At 40.1% G+C, this 23,193-nt stretch overlaps 1 protein-coding gene across 4 annotated transcripts in view; it reads right to left on the bottom strand.

Annotated features, from left to right (window-relative positions):
• Positions 1–23,193, bottom strand: part of UNC13B (unc-13 homolog B) — a gene marked incomplete at both ends in the record, with an annotated part of 221,087 nt that overhangs the window by 72,621 nt on the left and 125,273 nt on the right. For all 4 annotated transcript variants that reach the window (XM_079705886.1, XM_079705887.1, XM_079705885.1 and 1 more), the window contains 2 exons: positions 19,321–19,411; positions 21,474–21,788. In XM_079705886.1, the coding sequence (XP_079562012.1) occupies positions 19,321–19,411; positions 21,474–21,788 (406 nt within the window). The remainder of the gene's footprint in view (positions 1–19,320; positions 19,412–21,473; positions 21,789–23,193) is intronic.

Below are 23,193 nucleotides of genomic sequence, written 5' to 3'. Positions count from 1 at the left end.
GAGCCTGTGCTCCGCGATGGGAGAGGCCACAACAGTGAGAGGCCCGCGTACCGCAAAAAAAAAAAAAAAAAAGAAATGCTCCAGGATGTTAGTTTTCATCCAGAATGCCCTTCCTAACTTATCATCTTTGGCTATTTATGTCTGAATGTCCTCAGGTGTGGACCAAATAAACACATTTCCCTAGCATGCTTGAAGATGACAACCAGCAAAGGAAAATAGAAGCCTACAGAAATGGAGAAGATTATTTGTTACAACTTACCTCTTCCTTCTGGCTTCAAGATGCCTTATTTTATACACTGTGACTGTACTTCAGGACGTGCCTGTTTTGGAATGGTGGTAAATCTCCACTGCATTGCTTATGGAAAGAACACAACTTGCCACTTACAAGGAGTCATGGATCTCCTTAATGACATATGTTTGTAAACACAGGAAGCAAGTTACCCCTTGATTTCCATCTTTCTAAGCTATTACTTTATTTCTTGAACATTTCCTGATATTTAATAACAATTGTTGACTTAGCACCCTCTGGGAATTCCTCTGCCAAGACTTCTCTGACTGCCTTAACTCAAAGGGCTTGCTCCTTACTTTAAAGTCTTATGACAACTATTTTGTTATAAGCATTAATCATTCCCTTTGCAACCAATTACTACGGGCTTGTAATATCACTTCATACTTTTAAGCAATCTCCCCACAAAACTTTGCTTGACTAAGTATCAGAAGCTATGCTAGGGATTGTAATTAGTTCCTGACCTCAAGTGCAATCTAGGAAAGGAGTTAAAGCCTACATATATGCAAGGAAAATGCAAGTAGAAAGCAGAAGTAACAAGGAAATAAGTGGCCAGGAATAGGATCTCTGAATCACTGAACTCCTTTTTTACGTAAATGTACTAGGCCCTCAAGGCATATTAAACAGAGAAGATACTCCAGGTGAATATTCACTCTTAATTCTTAAGGGTTCAGCCTCAAACTCCTGCATGGCCTCCTACCTTGATAAATCAGGCTGGGCCATAAAGACATCTTGAACAGAAGAACAATTCAAAAGACAAGTCAAGCAGTTTGCAACTTGACCCTTTGCTCCTGGGTCCACATCCTTGACTAGACATCTGAATTTCTCCCTGTGCAGGAGGAGGTACTAAAAAGAATATCAAAGGCTCAAATCAGTTTTCCCAACCTGCTTTTTCATGCCCCAGTTTATTCCAACTGCCAGTTTATTCCTCCAGCATTACAATTGGAGTGCCTATTCTTTGGGCCTGGAGTGAGAGGGCAGCCTTTGCAATTCCTAAAGGTTAGCATGAGTGACTAATATGTATCACAAGAGACCCAGGTGAAATGTATGAGAATTTGTAAGAGAAAATATTTGCATCGTTCAAGGTGTTGGTTTGGAAGAGAATCAGGGAACGCTCTGTGAAAGAGGTGATAGCTGAGCTTGATCCTGAAGGATGAATAATATTTGGATATGTGGAAACGGAAGAGAAGAAAAGGCAGACGATATAGAATGAGCAAAGATATGAAAAGGACAAAAAGGAAGGTGTGATGCTGGAAAGGAACGGAAACTAACATATACTGAATGTTAACAACATGCCAGGTCTTGCTCTATATGTGTTATCTTATTTAATCCGTATCTATCCACTGAGGCAAATAATATCCAATTCAGAGATGAGAAAACTAAGTTTCTAAGATACTCAGTAACCTGCCTAAACCTAAGGTTACACAGCTAGTAAGTGGTGGAGCCATATTTCAAATTCAGGCTCTTTCTGATTCCAAGGCTCAACTTCTTTCAACTGTATAATGTGGCCTCTGGGTTAACAAAGGTTAGAAAAGTAGGTTAGAAAATCATGGTTGGTCATGAATGCCAAGCTAAAAAGTTGAAACTATAATTTAACTACCAGTGTAAAGAAAAATTAATGTTTCTTGAGGGGGGAAAACCTTTCATTCATTCATTCATTCATTTATTCACTCACTCACATATCTGTTAAGACCTGCTGGATGCCAGGCATCAGGGATATAAAGTTAAGTAGGCACAGTCCCTATTCTGTATTTCCATGCTCTTTTCATCTAGCTTTTATTTAAGTTATTTATTGAATTATAACATACATACAGAAAAGTACACAAATCAAAAGTACATTAACGTGGGCTTCCCTGGTGGTGCAGTGGTTGAGAATCTGCCTGCTAATGCAGGGGACACGGGTTTGAGCCCTGGTCTGGGAGGATTCCACACGCTGCTGCGGAGCAACTAGGCCCATGAGCCACAACTACGGAGCCTGTGTGTCTTGAGCCTGTGCTCCGCAACAAGAGAGGCTGTGATAGTGAGACGCCCGCGCACCGCGATGAAGAGTGGCCCCCGCTTGCCACAACTAGAGAAAGCCCTCGCACAGAAACGAAGACCCAAGACAGCAAAAATAAATAAATTAATATCCTTCTTTAAAAAAAAAAAAGTACATTAACGTAAACAGAATTCAGATCAAGGACAGAACATCATCAGAATTCCAGAAGCCCCACTGCACTTATATCTAGTTACTACCAACCCCCTCACCCCAAAATAATCACTATCCTGAAGTCTGACACCACAGATTACTTTTGCCTGTTTCTGAACTTAATATAAAAGGAATCATGTAGTAGATACTCTTTTAAGAAATACATAATCTTGAGGGCAAATGCTTACACAATTCCAGGACAGTGTGATAAACACTAAAATTGACTGTATATGAAATGCTATAGAAAGATAGAAAAATGAGTATCTAACTCTACCTGGGGACTTTCCGGAAGGCTTCCAAGTATGTGACATCTAAGTTGAACCCTGAGCATAAGTGGTAGCCATGACTCGTGCTCTGTTTCAGGAAGGTAAATCTGAGAGTGGTATACACAATGGATTCCAAGAAAAATAAATAAACGCAAGGAAACCATTGGAAGACTAATACGCTATAGTCTAAGCAGTAAAGAGGACCTGAATGCAGAGAGGAACAAAGAGGAGACTGATAAAAGAAATCACAGAGAGAAAAAGAGCAAGATCTGGCAAACGATCTAATGTGGGAGGCAAGAGAGAAGGAAGAATGACACCATCACTTTGAGTGGGTGACTGGCAGAATGATGGTGACTTTCATACAAACAGAGAACAAAGGAAGAGGAATAGGCCCAGGAAGGAAGTTTCAAACATTGGGAAATTGTGGTGACAATAACTAGTAGATAACTAGATATGAAGGGTAGAACCTAAGGAAAAAAGGGAGGGTCAGAAGTATATATTTGGGAATCATCTACTTAGAAAGGCTAGTTGGAAGTCTACTGGCTGCCTAGCACAGAGGCCAGGATCAGGCACAGTACCGGCCATACGGTAGTTCAATTAATGTACGTCAATTAATGACTCTGGATTAGAGGCTGAGGAAATGCAGATTTGAGATTCAAAGAGATGCCTTCTGTAGAAAGAAGAGACAGAGACAGACAGGAAAGGAGACAGGCAAGGTAAGAGAGGAAGGAAGAACTGGAAGAACCCAAGAAAATAGGAAGCTACAAGTAGGGAGTTTCAAAAACATTGTGGAATGCTGCAGAGAAAAATGAGCATAAAGACTGAAGAAAAGTGTCTGATGAAAAAAAGTGTTTAAATATTTAACTGGTAATTACTTCTATCTACTCTCTGGCCTACAAGCTCACAAATGATAAGAAAATGTCTTGCAAATGGCCCAACAGCACCCAGTGGTACCCACTTATTAGCTGGCTTGATTTAAAATGGAATCATTATATTAGCTGCTTCCTTTTGGATAACTTTGGCAAAAGAATTTTCTCTTACAGAGCAAGAATTCCTTCACAGCCAGGATCAAATGTCCCCAATCACTGTGTGGTCACATAAGCAGCAGAGTCAGAGAAAGTAGGAGAAATCAAGAAGGGCTGCTTTACTTGTTATTTGGAAGCAAGTAATTTTGTACAGCGGTATCAATCAGACTTATTCCATAAGAGTTTACAAAGTACCTCCCTTTATTGACACTATGTCCAGAAAATACCGCCAGCTGGAGCTGAGGCCTGCTGCTGGTATCTGACACCCTCCTCGGACTCTAGGTAGGTTAATGATATCACGGCATTTCTCAGAAATGTGCTGATCTGCTCCTCAGAAACCGGAGCCAAACTCCACCCCTTCAAACAAGCTGCCCCAAATTCCAGTCCCAGATGTGATGTCTTATAATTCACAAAGTTCAGTCACAGCCTAGAACGAGATCTAAGGTTTATAGAAGACCAATAACTGATAAATACCCAGATCCAGGCCATAAATGTGTTCAGAATATTTCAGAGGGGGTGGGGAACCTGAGAAATGTTAAGCATTTCTCCTGACAAGTACACAAAAGCAGCTCTTGCAAAATGTTCCTACAGTGCCCAGGGTAGCCTTTGGCCTGCTCCCCTAGACTCCTCAGGCAAGGCACTCCACTGACATTTTCCTCGCAGGTCCCAGAGAAGCACCAGTACATAGATAGCCTCATCTGAGTGATCCACATGGCAAGTTTTCCCAGGAACCCCCATGCCATCTGGTAGTCTAGATCCCTGTAAAAGCCTGAAATCCTATGGCACTGGCTCCTTGCCACTTTAACCATCAGAAGCAGTTTCACTGGGTTCCCACTCAGCAGCAAAGGCTCCAGCTGTGATCAGAAACACCTTTGGCAGGTCGCTAAGGCCTAGGCTAAGAAGGTCATGAGAAAGCCCTGAAAACCAACGCTTCTGTAATAAGAGGCCCACTGGTGACTTAAGCAATTGTTTATAGAGCTTTGCCCTCAAAAATGCATTTTTCTATGATCTCACCAAAACTCTGTGAGAGGGGAAGTCATTATCCCTAATTTTATAGCTAAGGAGACTAAGAAATAGGAAGTGCTTTATTCAAGTTCTCTCAGATTTTGAGACTAAGCTACTGCAAGAACCCAGCTCTTTCTATTTCTAGTTGAGCCCTAAATTTTATTAGTAATAGGGATAAGAGTAAACGAATACAAAAGATACTGGGCATCATGAATGGGTCTGCATATACCAGCCTAGAGAACACATTTCCCACCAACTAGACCTCGGGAAATAAAGACTCACACGTGAGAAACACTGAAGCTTCTGTGCCATCTTCTTCTCTCTTCTGCCTTGTAAAGTATTCATTTGCTAGGGCTGCCATAACATAATACTAAAGACTGGTGGTTTAAGGAACAGAAATTTATTCTTACAATTCTGTTGGCTAGAAGTTCAAGACCAAGGTGTTAGCAAGGTTGGTTTCTTCTAAGACCTCTCTCCTTGGCTTATATAGGTGGCCATCTTCTCTCTGTGTCTTCACGTGACCTTTCTTCTGTGTATGTGTATGTCCTAATCTCTTCTTACAAGGACACCAGTCAGATTTCAGTATGTAATTTGGATTTTTCATCCAAATTACCTCAACGTATCATAATTACCTCTTTAAAGGCCCTATCTCTAAATACAATCACATTCTAAGATACTGGGTGTTACGACTTTTAACATAGGAGGCAGGGAGCGGGGGACAACTCAGCCCATAAAAGGTAAAAAAGGTAAAATCAGGGTTTTGGTGGCATAGGGAATTTAAAAGGCAGGGGAAGAAAGGAGATAATTCAGAACCAGAAGCCAGGCACCCTGGTGTTTTCCTTTCCTTTGTAGAGAGCCTTTGGAATAGAGGAGAGGGAACATTCCATCCAGCTGGTGGCTTTAGAGAAAGAGAACTAAGACAATCTCAGCTTTCATCCCTGCTCTGGCCTGTTGCCTAACAGAAATGGAGTTCATGAGCAGAAGGATCATTTGAATCCTTTCTGGGTATTTCTGCTCTGATCAGTGCCGATGGGGGTAGGAAAGGTAGAGGGTTTTTCGTCATGTGTAAAAGAATACTTAAATCTTAATTTCTTAAGGATATCATTACTGCCCACTCAGCTTCATCTCTGGAACTTCTTTCTGCCTAAGATTTTAGTTTTTACCAAAACAGTTAAGTTCCAAAGACTGAGCTAGATTTGTACATTAGAAGAACAGAAAAGGAGGGGCTGAGACTATCAGGCTATAGCAAGAACTGGCAGCTCAAGAGCATGCTTTTATTACTAACCAACTGGGCAAGCTTCTCCCACACCCTATAAAAACAAACAACTTCTTTTTGCTTCAGAGGCTCAGGTGACATTGTCAATTTCCCCACAGACATTTAAGAAGCAAGCAAAGAGAGAATTTAGAAAAGGGAAATTAAATAGACATCAGAGAAGATGAGCATTGGGGATGGTTTCTTAGATGTTAAAACAAGGAGTGTGCAGGAGTGTCAAATATTGCAGCAAGGTCCAATACGATAAAGACTTAAAAACAACCACAGGATTAGGTAGCGATGAGCTCACTGACTGACCTTCACAAACATAGTTTTAATGAATTGACAATGAAATAATCTGAGACAGACTTTCCTAAAGTGCATTCCTTGGAAAATGATTCCTACAGGATGCTTTTCCAAAACAGAGTTTCATAGTCAAAAAAGTTTAATGCTGTGCATTTTTTATTCCCTCTTGAAGAAACAAAAGAAGCCTAAATATTTTTAAGTTTCTGAGAAGTCCTTTGATAAAGCAATCTGTTGGTGTTGCACTCTACTGGAACTCAATGTTTTCCAAATTTCTTTCACCATGAAATTCTTTATCACATGATAAAGAATCTATTAACATTGCTAGAAACTGGAGTACTGAGAAACACACTTTGAAAAATAGGGTTCTAAGATTATGGTGGTAGATAGTAATGTTAAGAACATAGGCTCTGCAGTTAAATAGGTCTAGATTTGAATCTGGTTCTGACTCTTGCCAGCTAGGTGACCCTGGACAAGTTTCTATCTTTTTAAACCTCAGTTTCTTAATCTATAAAATGGGCCTAATAACATAAGCCTAATTCATAGAATTATTGTAGGAATTCAGTTGGGTAATACATGTAAAGCACTGACAATAATAGTATTCAATAATGTGATTACTGGGCTTCCCTAGTGGCGCAGTGGTTAAGAATCTGCCTGCCAATGCAGGGGACACTGGTTCAAGCCCTGGTCTGGGAAGATCTCACATGCCGCAGAGCAACTAAGCCCGTGTGCCACAACTACTGAGCCTGCTCTCTAGAGCCCGTGAGCCACAACTACTGAGCCCCCATGCCACAACTACTGAAGCCCGCATGCCTAGAGCCTGTGCTCTGCAACAGGAGAAGCCACTGCAATGAGAAGCCCACGCACCACAAGGAAGAGTAGCCCCCGCTCTCCGCAACTAGAGAAAGCCCGCACGCAGCAATGAAGACCCAACGCAGCCAAAAATAAAATAAATAAATAATAATTTAAAAAATAATGTGATTACTGTGATGATGATGATGATAACCACAAGGACTATGGAAAGTAATTGAGATTAGAAGGAAAACTGTGATGTACATACTAAAGTTTTCAATGAGCGAACAGGGAGTTATGCAAAAGTTGGGATCTAATTTCAACAAGGAAGGTGGGTGTGAGAACAGCTTATGCAAGGATTTAGTAATGGCCTCAAAGTGGCAGAGAGAGCCAGAGAAAACCAAGCCTCACTCCTGACCCAGAAATACATGGGGCATTAAAAAAAGGCATAGTCTTCATACAAAAGGATTTTAGCAAACTGCCATGTTTCAGCCAGTAGAAAACGTATCTGTTCTGGTCTCAGATATCAGGTAAGGACTCCAAGGTTTGCCAAAGGACAGAAGGGGCCCAGAGGTCTCTTGTCCAAGAGAGGTCTGTCTGGTTTGTGAAACAGTAGTAGTGCCTTTTCGTAGGTAGGGCTTACCATAAAGTTTGAAGTGGGGTGTTAAAAACTGTGGTTAAGAGAGGTCTGAAAGTATTGGGGCTTACTACAGGATTTGTACTGTGACACTGTGGTAGTAGCAAAATATTAGAAACAACTTAAAGATCCATCAATAGAGAACAGAGTGTAAAAATTATAATACATCTACAGAAGGAAGTACTATGCAGCTATTAAAAAAATGCAGTAGCTCTATTAGTAATAAGGAAAAATCTACAAGATGTAGCAGTAAATGAATAAAAGGTGAAGGACAATGTGTATAATATACACACACATGCATGTGCACACACACATGCTTATAAATGCAGTTTACCTCTGGACTGATTCATAAGACACAGGTAACAATGAGATGGGGGAGGTGGGGACTAGAGGCCTGGAGTCTGAAGTAGGAGGGAAACTTCGCATTATACATATCTTTTTTATATAATTTTATATTTTTACATTTCTTACTTATTCAAATCATTCTTTAGTGTTTTTTTTTTTAAGTGTTACAGTAGCAATGGTTAGGGAGAAGGCTGAGAGACCGTAAGAAAAAGGAGGGATAACTGTGGACTCCACAAGGGCAATGAGCTGAGGTAGTAGAAGTTAAGACAGGCAGCCATGATCAGAGCAAAATCCTGGAATTTAAAATTATAGAAAGAGGGCTTCCCTGGTGGCGCAGTGGTTGAGAGTCAGCCTGTCGATGCAGGGGACATGGGTTCGTGCCCCGGTCCGGGGAGATCCCACATGCCGCGGAGCGGCTAGGCCCGTGAGCCATGGCTGCTGAGCCTGCGCTTCTGGAGCCTGTGCTCCACAACGGGAGAGGCCACAACAGTGATAGGCCCGCGTACCGCAAAAAAAAAATTATAAAAACAGTGCTTCCCTTGTGCAACTAAGCCTAAGACATGGGGTCCTCAAGGGCCCTCCCTTATTTTCCCAAGGGGAATCCATTTTTTAGGCCTTCAATAATGGCACAAGATAGACATCTCTTTGCCTGGGAGAGAGTCACAAGTAAGAACAGAACTTGCACGAGACAGCCGATTCGTTCTATCTTAATGATCTTTCTTGAGAAAATGCTGATCCATCTCAAGCTAACTGGCTGCAGTCTTGGCTCTCCTGGGATGGCTCCATTTAAACGCGTACTTTTTTTTTTTAACTTCTTTATTGGAGTATAATTGCTTTACAATGGTGTGTTAGTTTCTGCTGTATAACAAAGTGAATCAGCTATATATATACATACATCCCCATATCCCCTCCCTCTTGCATCTCCCTCCCACCCTCCCTATCCCACCCCTCTAGGTGGTCACAAAGCACTGAGCTGATCTCCCTGTACTATGTGGCTGCTTCCCACTAGCTATCTTTTTTTTTTTTGCGGTACGCGGGCCTCTCACTGTTGTGGCCTCTCCCGTTGCGGAGCACAGGCTCCAGACGCGCAAGCTCAGCGGCCATCACTAGCTATCTATTTTACATTTGGTAGTAAACACGTACTTCTAATCTATTTGCTCAGTTCCATCTCTTCTTACTGACTCTCCTCCATCAGCTTTCTTTAGCAACCTAAGAGCTTCTGCCAAGGCTTCTTCATGGCCTACCTCCATGCCTTCTCCTTCACTGTCCCTTCCACCTGGAACACCCACCCACCTGCTGCCACTGCAGTCTCTGTTTCTAAGCTAAAAAGTCTCACCTCCTCCCCCAGATTTTTCTGCAGCTAAGCCAAATAAGGTACAGAATCACATCCATTCCACCCACACTACCAACATTACTACCTCAACAGCATTAGCAATGTCAGACACTCATTAAGGACATATGGCCAGGTACTCAGCCAGTCCATATACAGAGATGACCTATATGACCTCTTCCCTTAAGTTGCTGACGATCTTACAGGAATGGCATAAGGGTAGCTAGGTTCATACGGCACTTACTCAAAGTCTATTGAATGCACTATCAGCTAAAGAAGTATAAATGACCTATAAACTTATGGGAAATATTCAAATCACAAATAATCAAAGAAATTCAAATTAAAACAATGGGATACCATCCTTCTGCCAAATTGGCAAAAAATTTCTAAAACGATAATACTCAGTGTTGGTGCAAGACACCTAAATATTGAAAGTATAAATTGGAAAAACCTTTCTGAAGACACATGTCGAAGTTCATCACAAGGCTTTAAAAGGGATATACTTTTTTTTTAACATCTTTATTGGAGTATAATTGCTTTACAATGGTGTGTTAGTTTCTGCTTTACAACAAAGTGAATCAGCTATATGTATACATATATCCCCATATCTCCTCCCTCTTGCGTCTCCCTCCCATCCTCCCTATCCCACCCCTCTAGGTGGACACAAAGTACTGAGCTGATCTCCCTGTGCTATGTGGCTGCTTTCCACTAGCTATCTATTTTACATTTGGTAGTGCATATATGTCCATGCCACTCTCTCACTCCGTCCCAGGCTACCCTTCCCCCTCCCCGTGTCCTCAGGTCCATTCTCTACGTCTGTGCATTTATTCCTGCCCCTAGGTTCTTCACAACCTTCTTTTTTTTTTTTTTTTTTTAAGATTCCATATAATATGTGTTAGCATACGGTATTTGTTTTTCTCTTTCTGACTTACTTCACTCTGTATGACAGACTCTAGGTCCATCCATAAAAGGTATATACTTTTTTTTTTTTTTTTTGCGGTACACGGGCCTCTCACTGTTGTGGCCTCTCCCGTTGCGGAGCACAGGCTCCGGACACGCAGGCCCAGCAGCCATGGCTCACGGGCCCAGCTGCTCCGCGGCATGTGGGATCCTCCCAGACTGGGGCACGAACCCGTGTCCCCTGCATCGGCAGGCGGACTCCCAACCACTGCGCCACCAGGGAAGCCCAAGGTATATACTTTTAAACTCAGCAATTTATTTGAATCTACTTTGAGAAAGCTAAGGTAAAGAAATAATCAGAAATGAAAAGAAACTTATGCATAACGATACTCATCATATTATTTATAACAGTAAAGAAATAAGAGGAATTGTTAAGGAACATCTATCGATACATGATGGAATATTGTAATCTATTAATAATCATTAAATCATGCTTTCAAAAAATATTTAATAACCCAAAATAAAGCTCACAAAACAATGCCTAAGTGAGAAAAATTCTAAGTCCACACACAGTATTGTCCAAACTCAGTAACTTTATATAATGTATATATAAATTATAAAACATAGCTAATGTTAATAGTTAATATTTTGTTATTGGCTTTAGGTGCTAGGCCTTGGGAAACTTTTTTTAAAGAATTAATTAAGAGAAGATAAAGAAGTACATGGAGATTTCTGTGGAAATGCTAATGAGCTTTTCTGACGTCTTAAGCATCCATAAAAGATTGGCTAAACACTCTGCCAGGTTCTATATTGGGCTCTAGAACACCAGCAATAAAAACCATAGCCCTGGCATTCAAGGATCTTACAAGTACACAGGAAAGATGTAACAGTAAACGAGTAACTCCATTAAATGCCAATTTAGCAAAAGTACACTAGTCTCCCCTTATCCTGGGACTATGTTCCAAGACCCCCAGTGGATGCCTGTATATATATATACATATGATAAAGTGTAGCTTATAAATTATGCAGAGTTAGAGATTAACAACAGTAATTAATAAGATAGAACAATTGAAACACTAGAGTTGTCCCTCAGTATCCACAGAGGATTGGATCTAGGACCCACCATGAATACCAAAATCCAAGGATGCTCAGGTCCCATAGTTGGCCTTCAGTATTCAAGGTTCTGCATCTGCAGATTCAACCAACCAGAGATTGCATAGGACTGTAGTGTTTATTTTTAAAAACCCACATATAAGTGGACCCGTGAAGTTCAAACCCGTTTTGTTCAAGGGTCAATTGTATACCGTAATAAAAGTTATGTAAATGTGGTCTCTCTCTCTCTCACAAAATACCTTATTGTAAAAACTTAACGCTTTTTCCATTTTAACTAAGCACTTATCACACACTGTGGCCGTAACTCTTTCAGTTTGAGGTATGACAGCAAAATTAGCATGAATTTCTTTTTCCTTTTTTGCAATTTCATGGATAGAAGATCCATCCTTACTATAGATCTTAGCAACTTCAGCATGTGATTTTTTTCTTTCCTTATTAAATCAATAACTTTCACCATTTCACTTAAAGGAAGCACTTTACAGCTTCTCTTTCATATATATGAATTGCCAGACATATACACAATACTATACATAAAAGATAACTAGTAAGAACCTACTGTATAGCACAGGGAACTCTATTCGGTGCTCTGTAATGACCTATACGGGAATGGAGTCTAGAAGAGACTCCATACAGAATCAGCCATACATACATGTGTATGTATGGCTGATTCACTTTGCTGTACAGCAGCAACTAACACAACACTGTAAGTCAACTATACTCCAGTGAAAAAATTAATAAAAAAAAAAGAGGAAAGGTAAAAAAACCAAAATGAATTGCCAGCATCATCACTCTTGCACTTTGGGGCCATTATTAAGTAAAATAAGGGTTACTTGATCATAAGCACTGCCATCTCGTGACAGTCGATCTGAGAACTGAGATGGCTAATAAGTGTTTAATGGGCTAGACAAAGGGATGATTCACATCCAGGGTGACATGGAGTAGGACAGCACAAGATTGTATCACACTACTCAGAACTGCATTCAACTTAAAACTTAAGAACTGTTTATTTCTGGGGACTTCCCTGGTGGTCCAGTGGGGTAAGACTCCATGCTCCCAATGCAGGGGACCAGGGTTCGATCCCTGATCAGGGAACTGGATCCCGCATGCTGCAACTAAGAAGTCCGAATGCCGCAGCTAAGATCCCGTGTGCCGCAACTAAGACCCAGTGCAGCCTAAATAAATAAATATTTTTTTAAAAAAGAATTGTTTATTTCTGGAACTTTCCATTTAATATTTTTGGACTGGGGTTGACTACAGGTAACCAAAACTGCACAAAGCGAAACCATGGATACAGCAAGGGACTACCATATGCACAGAGTCTGGAAGCTTTACCCAAAAAACTGACACCTGACTGGATTTAAAAGATGTGAATGAAAAGTTAGCTATGTGGAGAAGGAAAAAGAGTATATTCCATGCATGGAAACAGCGAGTACTTTGAACAAAAAATTTTACATGTTGGAAGTGTTGACTAAACAGAGTAGCAGAAAGAAGTAAAACTGGAAAGGCATATAGGGCTTGTATCAGTGCCTTTCAAATTCCTTTTCCGAAGGATCTGGGTTTTTATTACTAATATGTCATGGACTGATATTTTTGGTCTATACCCCATTCAATGAGACAAGGCCGGTGATCATGTGCTTGATGTCATGGCAATCCAAATTGCCGCTAAATGCTCCCTTTCAACTTCAGCACTTATTTTATCAAAGACTAGAACCAAACAGTTCCTGGACTGGGCTTGTCCATGGACAACAATGTGAGTCACACTGAGCTAGATCAAAAGGTTTTATTATATCATGAAGACACTGTGCAGTAATTGAAGTATATATATATATTTTTTACTTTCCTCTTTTTAAATCATAGTTCTACTAGATAATTTACAATCCTAAGAGAAAGGTACTATTTTCTCCCCATTTTCTGGATTAGGAAAATGTGGTTTGTTAAGGTCAAAAAACTTTATTATAATGGTACACTGAGAAAAAAATATTAGCAACTCACACCACAGGCAAGAATTAATTTCCCTAAAACAGTAAAAAGCTCCTAGGAATCAAAAGCTCAATAGAAAAATGGGCAAAGAATATAAATAGACTGTTCACAGAAAAGTAATAGCCTTTACTTATATGAAACATGCTTAACTTTACCAATAATAAGATACGCAAATTTAAACTCTATTGAGACACCATTGCCTAGAAGACTAGCAAAAATCCAAAACCTTAACAAGTCACTCTATTGGTGCGTCCAGGAAGAAAAAAGTACCCTCATGACGTTACTAGTAAGAGTATACGTTGGTGATGGTGCTGGCACAAAAACAGAAATATAGATCAATGGAACAGGATAGAAAGTCCAGAGATAAACCCACACACATATGGCCACCTTATCTTTGATAAAGGAAGCAAGAGTATACAATGGAGAAAAGACATCCTCTTCAATAAGTGGTGCTCAGAAAATTGGACAGCTACATGTAAAAGAATGAAATTAGAACACTTCCTAACACCATACACAAAAATAAACTCAAAATGGATTCAAGACCTAAATGTAAGGCCAGACACTATCAAACTCTTAGAGGAAAACATAGGCAGAACACTCTAGGACATAAATCACAGCAAGATCCTTTTTGACCCACCTCCTAGAGAAATGGAAATAAAGACAAAAATAAACACATGGGACCTAATGAAACTTAAAAGCTTTTGCACAGCAAAGGAAACCATAAACAAGACCAAAAGACAACCCTCAGAATGGGAGAAAATATTTGCAAATGAAGCAACTGACAAAGGATTAATCTCCAAAATTTATAAGCAGCTCATGCAGCTCAATAACAAAAAAACAAACAACCCAATCCAAAAATGGGCAGAAGACCTAAATAGACATTTCTCCACAGAAGATATACAGACTGCCAACAAACACATGAAAGGATGCTCAACATCTTTACTAATTAGAGAAATGCAAATCAAAACTACAATGAGATATCATCTCACACCAGTCAGAATGGCCATCATCAAAAAATCTAGAAACAATAAATGCTGGAGAGGGTGTGGAAAAAAGGGAACACTCTTGCACTGCTGGTGGGAATGTGAATTGGTACAGCCACTATGGAGAACGGTATGGAGGTTCCTTAAAAAACTACAAATAGAACTACCATATGACCCTGCAATCCCACTACTGGGCATATACCCTGAGAAAACCATAATTCAAAAAGAGACATGTACCAAAATGTTCATAGCAGCCCTATTTACAATAGCCCGGAGATGGAAACAACCTAAGTGTCCATCATTGGATGAATGGGTAAAGAAGATGTGGCACATACATACAATGGAATATTACTCAGCCATAAAAAGAAATGAAATTGAACTATTTGTAATGAGGTGGATGGACCTAGAGTCTGTCATACAGAGTGAAGTAAGTCAGAAAGAGAAAGACAAATACTGTATGCTGACACATATATATGGAATTTAAGAAAAAAAAAGGTCATGAAGAACATAGGGGTAAGACAGGAATAAAGACACAGACCTACTAGAGAATGGACTTGAGGATATGGGGAGGGGGAAGGGTAAGCTGTGACAAAGTGAAAGAGCGGCATGGACATATATACACTACCAAACGTAAGGTAGATAGCTAGTGGGAAGCAGCCGCATAGCACAGGGAGATCAGCTCGGTGCTTTGTGACCGCCTGGAGGGGTGGGATAGGGAGGGTGGGAGGGAGACGCAAAAGGGAGGGGATATGGGAACATATGTATACATATAACTGATTAAATTTGTGATAAAGCAAAAAAAAAAAAATAAAAAATAAAAAAAAAATAAAAAAAAAAAAAGACCTAAATGTAAGGCCAGACACTATCAAACTCTTAGAGGAAAACATAGGCAGAACACTCTAGGACATAAATCACAGCAAGATCCTTTTTGACCCACCTCCTAGAGAAATGGAAATAAAAACAAAAATAAACAAATGGGACCTAATGAAACTTAAAAGCTTTGCACAGGAAAGGAAACCATAAACAAGACAAAAAGACAACCCTCAGGATGGGAGAAAATATTTGCAAATGAAGCAACTGACAAAGGATTAATCTCCAAAATATACAAGCAGCTCAAGCAGCTCAATATCAAAAAAACAAACAACCCAATCCAAAAAAGGGCAGAAGACCTAAATAGACATTTCTCCAAAGAAGATATACAGATTGCCAACAAACACATGAAAGGATGCTCAACATCACTAATCATTAGAAAAATGCAAATTAAAACTACAATGAGGTATCACTTCACACAAGTCAGAATGGCTATCATCAAAAAATCTACAAACAATAAATGCTGGAGAGGGTATGGAGAAAAGGGAACCCTCTTGCACTGTTGGTGGAAATGTAAATTGATACAGCCACTATGGAGAACAGTATGGAGGTTCCTTAAAAAACTAAAAATAGAACTACCATACGACCCAGCAATCCCACTACTGGGCATATACCCTGAGAAAACCATAATTCAAAAAGAGTCATGCACCCCAATGTTCACTGCAGCTCTATTTACAATAGCCAGCACATGGAAGCAACCTAAGTGTCCATCAACAGATGAATGGATACATAAGATGTGGCACATATATATAATGGAATATTACTCAGCCATAAAAAGAAATGAAATTGAGTTATTTGTAGTGAGCTGGATGGATCTAGAGTCTGTCAAACAGAGTGAAGTAAGTCAGAAAGAGAAAAACAAATACCGAATGCTAACATATTCACTTTGAATGCTAACTGATTCACCTTGTTATACAGCAGAAACTAACACAACATTGTAAAGCAATTATACTCCAATAAAGACGTTTAAAAAAAATAGTATATGTTGGTGGAAGGCAGATACCCTTTAGGATAATCATTAACGCTTTTCACAAATATCCTTCCCTATCTATTTCAAGGTATACTGTACCATTTGCTTGAAGTTAGACATGGTTATATAATTTGCTTTAGCCAGGGAAATGTGAGCAAAAGTGACATACTGTGTCTTTGGGGCAGAAGTTTTAAGAGCCAGAATGCAATCTCCTATGTTCTCTTTCATTTGTTATTTTTTCTTTCCCTCTACCACCAATATTGGCAATGTTCTAGAAGCTGGCTGATCCCTTAGCCTGGGTTGCAGAGAAGATAACTTGAAGCAGAACTCTTCAACATACAGGATGATAAGCAGCATGAGCAAAATAAACCTTTGTTGTTTTAAGCCACTGATAAATGGCGAGCAGTATTTACTAAAATTACAAATGCATATCCCCTCAGATATACTTGCACACAAGCAAAATGACATACATAAAAGATAATCATTTGCAACATGGTTTATTACAGCAAATGACCAGAAACAACCAAATGAACATCAACAGAAGACTAGTTAAATACTTGCAGTACATTCATACAGTGAAATATTATGCACCTGTTTAAAAAGAAAAAAATTATCTTAGAGCTAATATGGAAGAATCTCCAAGTGAAAAAGCAAGATGTTCCCAGTGTGTATAGTATACCATCTTTTGTTTCTAAAAAAAGGGGGGGGATTAGAAAATACATTCATATTTACTTATACCTGCATAAGGAAATTCTATAATAATAAGAAACTAACAAAAATTATCTTAGGGCAGATAGGTGGAACTTCCAATTACTCAGAAAAAAAAAAATTCTTGGTGCCATACTTAACTTCTTACTGTCTCGCAACCTCAATCAGTCTGTCAGCAAATCTCATCTTAAGTATATATGGTATGCTTCTGTCTCTATCTTAAAGTGCTATCAGATCCTTCTTTAAACTCTGGCTTATCTTCCTCCTCTTGGGCACATCTAAATCAACTTCCAGTTACATGACCTGTGTTAAGAATATATTTACTGTTGTTCTGGTATTCAATTAAGTTGCAATGGTTTTTGGTTACTCGTAAATAAACCCTGCTTTTCTCTAAATGATTCCAAGCTTTGGCAACTGTTTTTAGCTATTCTTTTTGAGAGACTCTGAACTGCCTCTTAAAAAGTCACAACAAACTGCTCCAATATATTCTTGTTTTTCTCATTCAGAACTTTTCTTCTACGTGGAAGTTATTTTACTTTCCTTTATTATAAGAATTATAAGACCCTTACTCTGAAAAATTAGAAATAAAAAATTGATAGGAAATCTCTTCCTTATAGTAGTATGCCAACTAATGAATGTAGAAAGAATAATGGAAATAGAAAGTTACCATTTGGCAACCACCATTAGTGGTGGTAGATTCAGACAGGAGTCATACATGGATACTTAGCCTGTACATGGAGATTTGATGAGGAACAAGATACTGGCATGGTCTCAGAGTATTGTACCACAAAACACTTACCAATTACAAAAGGAAAAATGGTGTCAGAACAGTAGAGAAACCTGGCTGATAGAAACATAACTGGGTGATTTTGTTTTTGGCTATGCCGTGTGGCATGCGGGATCTTAGTTCCCCGACCAGGGATCAAATCAGTGCCCCCTGCATTGGGAGCACGCAGTCTTAACCACTGGACTGCCAGGGAAGTCCCTTAACTAGATGATTAAAGTTAACATTACAGGGGGTAGGACAGGTTGACAACATGTACTTTCTGATGCAGTTCACTAAAATGAGTCCACCATCATTTTTGTGTAATCCCTGCCAAGAAAGTATGGCCTGAGTCTGGACATGAGGAAACACTGGATGGACCCAAAATGAAGAATATGTTACCGAATGAAAGGCCTGTACTATCTGTTGAAGATGCGAAAGACTGAGGAACTGTTCCAGATTAAGGGAGATTAAGAGACATGACTGCTAAATGCAACATGTCAGCCCGGATTGTATCCTGGACCAGAAAAGAGACATTGTTGAGACAGTTGGCAAAATTTGCATGGGAACTTGATGACAGTATTGTCATTGTTGATTTCTTGATTTGGATAGTTATATTGTGGTTATACTGGAGAGTAGCCTTGTTTTTGGAAAATACAAACAGGAGAACATCATGCCTCCAACCTTCTCTCAAATGGTTCAGAAAAAAGATTAATCATAACGGATGGAGGGCGATGAAGCAAAAATGTTGTAAAATGTCAACAACGGAGGCATCTTGGTGAGGAGGATATGGGAGTTCTTTATTATTTTGGCAACTTTTAAGTTTGAAATTATTTCAAAATAAATTACTTTTTAAGTGTGTTTACACATGTGAGCATGCTTGCATTTTTAGTACGTGCCAGGTATTATACTACCGACAGCCACCTGTCATCATTTAAAAATCTCCTTTCACTAACACAACATTGTAAAGCAACTATACTCCAATAAAGATGTTAAAATAAATAAATAAATAAACAAACAAATAAATAAAATAAAAACCTCCTTTCTGCCTGAAAAGTGACTACTGACACACAGATAAGGACACTTCAAACTTGCAATGCTGCAAATGAAAAATATTTCTATTTTTACTTTTTTACACTGTTTTAGATATTAATGTGTTGGTGTTTGGGGCCTTAAATTAGGGGAGCCCGTAGAAACTTCTGAACACTAAATTTCTGAGTAAAATTTCTGGCCCTGTAAAGGTCAGCCAGTGGTACTTGAACTGGCTGGCCAAGGGAAACAACAACTAATCCTAAGAGGCCTTGAAATAGTCTTCTATCCTAAACTCAAAATAAAATGGCCTCACAGGTGATAATGGTACTGAAAATAGCATTTAATTTTACTTTCAGGCTCTTAACCCACTAGGTCTACTTGATTTCCATTAATCAGCATAGAGGGAAGCCAATGGCTACCTGCCCATCTCTTAAGGCTCTAGCTTACTTGTCATGCATTCCCAGAAGCACACTGTAAGATGAGTAAGCACTGACTGCTTCTTCAGCACCATATGTCTCCCAATTTCAAAGGAAAAACTGTCCCAACTAGAACCAGAACAACAGATTTCCTACCTCCTGCAGCTGGAGTCGAACCTTGGTAACTGCTCGGATCCAGTGCGCTCTGGCTTGAGTAAATGGCGAAGATGCACTCTCCTCGGGAAAACTTGTAACAGAGAAAAGAATGTTCCTTAAAAATCAGCCCAGGCCACAAGATGACAGTGCTCAAGGCAAAACTGCCAAATACCTAAAATTAAAAGGTTTGTTGTATTCATGCCTATACTTATCTAGTGATTCAAGCCACTAAAACAGCATAGTCCTGAATATCCAATGTGAAAAAAATTCCTAAAATGACAAGTCCTTTTAACTTTTCATCTGTTCCCTCTCTTTCTTCCCACTTTTCCACTCACCTGATGAGGCAGCTCATTGGGACAGTCAGGGATCAGGATACCAGAAGCAATGGCAAGGGCCCTAAGTCAATGACTAACATAGAAACCATGCAGAGAGGTGTGGAGTAACCCTCTCCCCCTACCTCTCAAGACCACCAGTCTCCCTTGAGGGTTCTACATAGCATCCTTAGGGCAGAATTTTGTTCCTGCAAACCGTTCCTGCTCCACTAAGCATTTTGGAAGGCTTTCCAATTCCTAGACTACATCAAAGTGCTAAGAAAAAAGGCTGAGCCCTTGTCCTGCTGTGATCTTGTTCCTTGAGCTGCCTCAGGACCACCCTCAGCGAAAGGAACAATAAATATAACAAAGTAGCTTTGAGACAGAAACACTAACCTGTATTAGAACAAATCATCATCATCTTAACTGTGGAATAGTGGTTAATTCTTGGTGATGATGCTTCTACTCTCTCTCACTGGGGTCTACTGACAAGGCAGTAAAAAAGGACCCACCATCTAGACACATAAAATATATGCTAGGCTCTGATGCCACCTAACTGGTTCAACTGTTTTAAAACATTTGTGGGCACTTCTGAAACTGGCCTGGACGTCACTTGCACAGCTAGGATCTGGGAGGACAGAGCCATTAGAGAAGGCCAGGCACCTTCTGCTGCTCGACCAAAAACTCTACCCAGACAACAGTATCTTTAAAGTCCAAGGTCAACAAAGAGCTATCTTTCAGTGGGTCTCAATCCAGTAAAAAAGCTGGTCCAGAACTCAGTCTCCCTGATGTCTTGTCTACTAGATGAGCCACCAGAGATGACTAAAAATCAGGAAAACAAACAGAAAATAAGTTTCTACCTTCAAGTGGTGGAGTAGAGGCATCAACCATTCTCTAACTTTTACCACATCATCAGCATTCACTGCTCTGATCTTCCCATGACCTTGAAATTTGAGAATTTAAGTCACACCTAGCCCTTATCAATCTACCCCAGTGGTTTTCAACTAGGGACAGTTTTGCCCCTCAGGAGAAATCTGGCCATATCTGGAGACATTTTTGGTTGTCACACTGAGAGTTGCTCCAGGCATCTAGTGCGCAGAGGCTCAGGATGCTACTAAAATCCTACAATGCATACAATAGCTTCCCATAACAAAGCATTATCTGGCTAAAAATGTCAACAGTGCTAAGAATGAGAAACCCTGCTCTGCCCCAACCTATCAGCAATTCACTGACCAATTTAGCTCAATAAGAACAATACTCAAACTCTGTACTAAGCCTCATTATGTGACTGTTAAAAGGACAAGTTTTAAATTTTTCTCCTTATGGGTACCAACTGCCAGACATACTGTTAGGCCCCAGGGAGACAGAAGGGTGGGTTAGATCTGGCTTCTAGACCAATTCTTTAACTCTTTCCCAGTTTTGTCAGCCAGGGAAAAAACAAAACAAAAGAAAAAAACAACGTTCACAAAAGAAATTTAAACATTAATCGGGTGGGAAGCCTATTTCATTCAAAGCAGCTCCTCTGAATGAAATGACCTGCAAGGTTCAGGTCAGTTCCAGACTCAAAGGCTGTCATATGTGGGGTCAACTAGTAAGCCAAGAACTGCAGACTCTAGAAGGCCTGGTACACTGCAGTTAAAATGTTCTTCAGAGATCCTCAAAATACATTGGAAACTACACCAAAAAGCAAAGGAAGCAGTGCAGAGATAAGCCTCAGTATCCTGATCACAACCACACCCAGCTGCAGGGAAACAAACAAAAAGCAACTGCATTCTGTTCAACAATACCTTAGGGCAGGTACTGAGGAAACCAGGTGAGCTCCTCAAGGTAGCCATCACCTACCTCTCCTGGGGGCCTAGGATGTGGTCTCTATGTAGCACCAGATCTGGGGGTGGAGGGGTTGTAGCATCTTCTTTCGTCTCCTTGGGTTCACATGCTCCTCCCTTCTCCTCTTCACGTGCCACCTCCAAGGCTTTCTCTTGTTCTCCAAAACCTACTTGGCTGTCTCTGGAGAAGCTGCCAGAGCTGTGGCAGGAATGAATCAAGTCCCTCTCCCGACGGTCATCATCTTGTTCATGACACTGGTCTAGTTCACTCAGCTGAGAGCTTCCTTGACTCACATTACAGGAGGAGCCATACCTACTACTGCTGGTGGGGCTGTGAGAATGAGAGGAAGACACGTCAGTAAATACATACAAACTAAGGACCAGAACAAAGTAATGGATAAATCCAGGAAATAATGATTCTATCAGTGGCAAGGATCACAAACAGGAGGTTCCTAGGAAGAGAGAACCAAAGTTCACAATCTAGAAGAACTAGTCTCTGTTCAGCAAAATCACAACAGGAAAAATAACACAACATGCTGGGTTCTCCAATAGCACTTAACCTCAACCCTGCAATTGACTTTGAAGAATTCTTTATCTTAACATGCTATTTTGTAAGTAGGATTAAGAATTATTAAAATAGTCTGTTTATGCCTAAAATTCTCTACTCGGACTTCTTAAAAAACTTGTCCAGTGGCTGTGATTAAAGTTTTCCAATTTCCACAGAATAAAATGGATGGATGAATCTACTCCCTTTTTCTACTACCTATTAAATTGAGAGAGATCCCCTTTTCTTCCTCTCCAATTGTAAATGTAAATGTGTATTCCTCAGAATGAGCAAAGGAGGGTGAACATGTTCCTTCAATTATCTCTCAGCCATCTGTATGAGGTAATGGAAGCCACTGGGAAATGGAGGCTAGGACCAAGAAATTCCTCAGGGGAATGGTCTCAACAACATGAATGTTACAGTGGTATCCCTGGCAGCATAGGGAGTGTCCCAAAGATGAACCTGCCTATCTATAGCTGAGTTGCTCTCAGGACATGGCTCAGTTTTGGGCAAAGTGGACACAGTCCAACTCCAAGATCTGAGTCAGGGCCATATTAATGCATTTCTGTACCTGATGAGGCCAGCCTAACCCTCTCTCAACCACCTGAATTTCCATACCCAGAAAGGAAATTTGTTCCCCTGGTATAAGAGGCAGCAGCTATAGCAGAGAAAGTGGCAGTGAATCATGACCAGAAAGAATACTATTCAAAGTTACTCCCTTAAGCCGTATACTGAATTTGGGGGATTCAGTCCTATTCAAAATGGAGGGACTTGGGGATGATCTATCAATACAAGATCTATCCTAGCCCATTTGGATAGTTCCATCCCAAGTCAGAGGCCCTTCATTTTACTTCTGGTATTCTGCTGGAAAGCCTCCGTGCAAAAGGACAAGGAATTTCCTTGCCAAAGAGTCAAGCTTTAACTAAAGGGCTTATGTTTACTCTTGGCCAAATGAAGATAAATCATTATTGTTTTCCAGTGATATTTCCCCTATGATTCCTCCCAATTATCTGGCATTTCCAGGCTGATTTCTGATTCTTCATACCATGGCAGCAGGATAGGTACCAAGCCACTGTTCTGAGTAGTTCCCAGCACACATATACACATGAACATGTGTGCGCACATACTCACATAACCTCCAAAGTACTTGACCAGCCTTTTTGGACTGGTTTGGGCCAGCATTCAAGGCAGC

This window comes from Hyperoodon ampullatus (genome assembly GCF_949752795.1).
Source record: "Hyperoodon ampullatus genome assembly, chromosome: 6".
Classification (NCBI taxonomy): Eukaryota; Metazoa; Chordata; class Mammalia; order Artiodactyla; family Ziphiidae; genus Hyperoodon; species Hyperoodon ampullatus.
The sequence above is the reverse complement of the archived record's forward strand: the minus strand, read 5'-3'. Positions and strand labels throughout refer to the sequence as shown.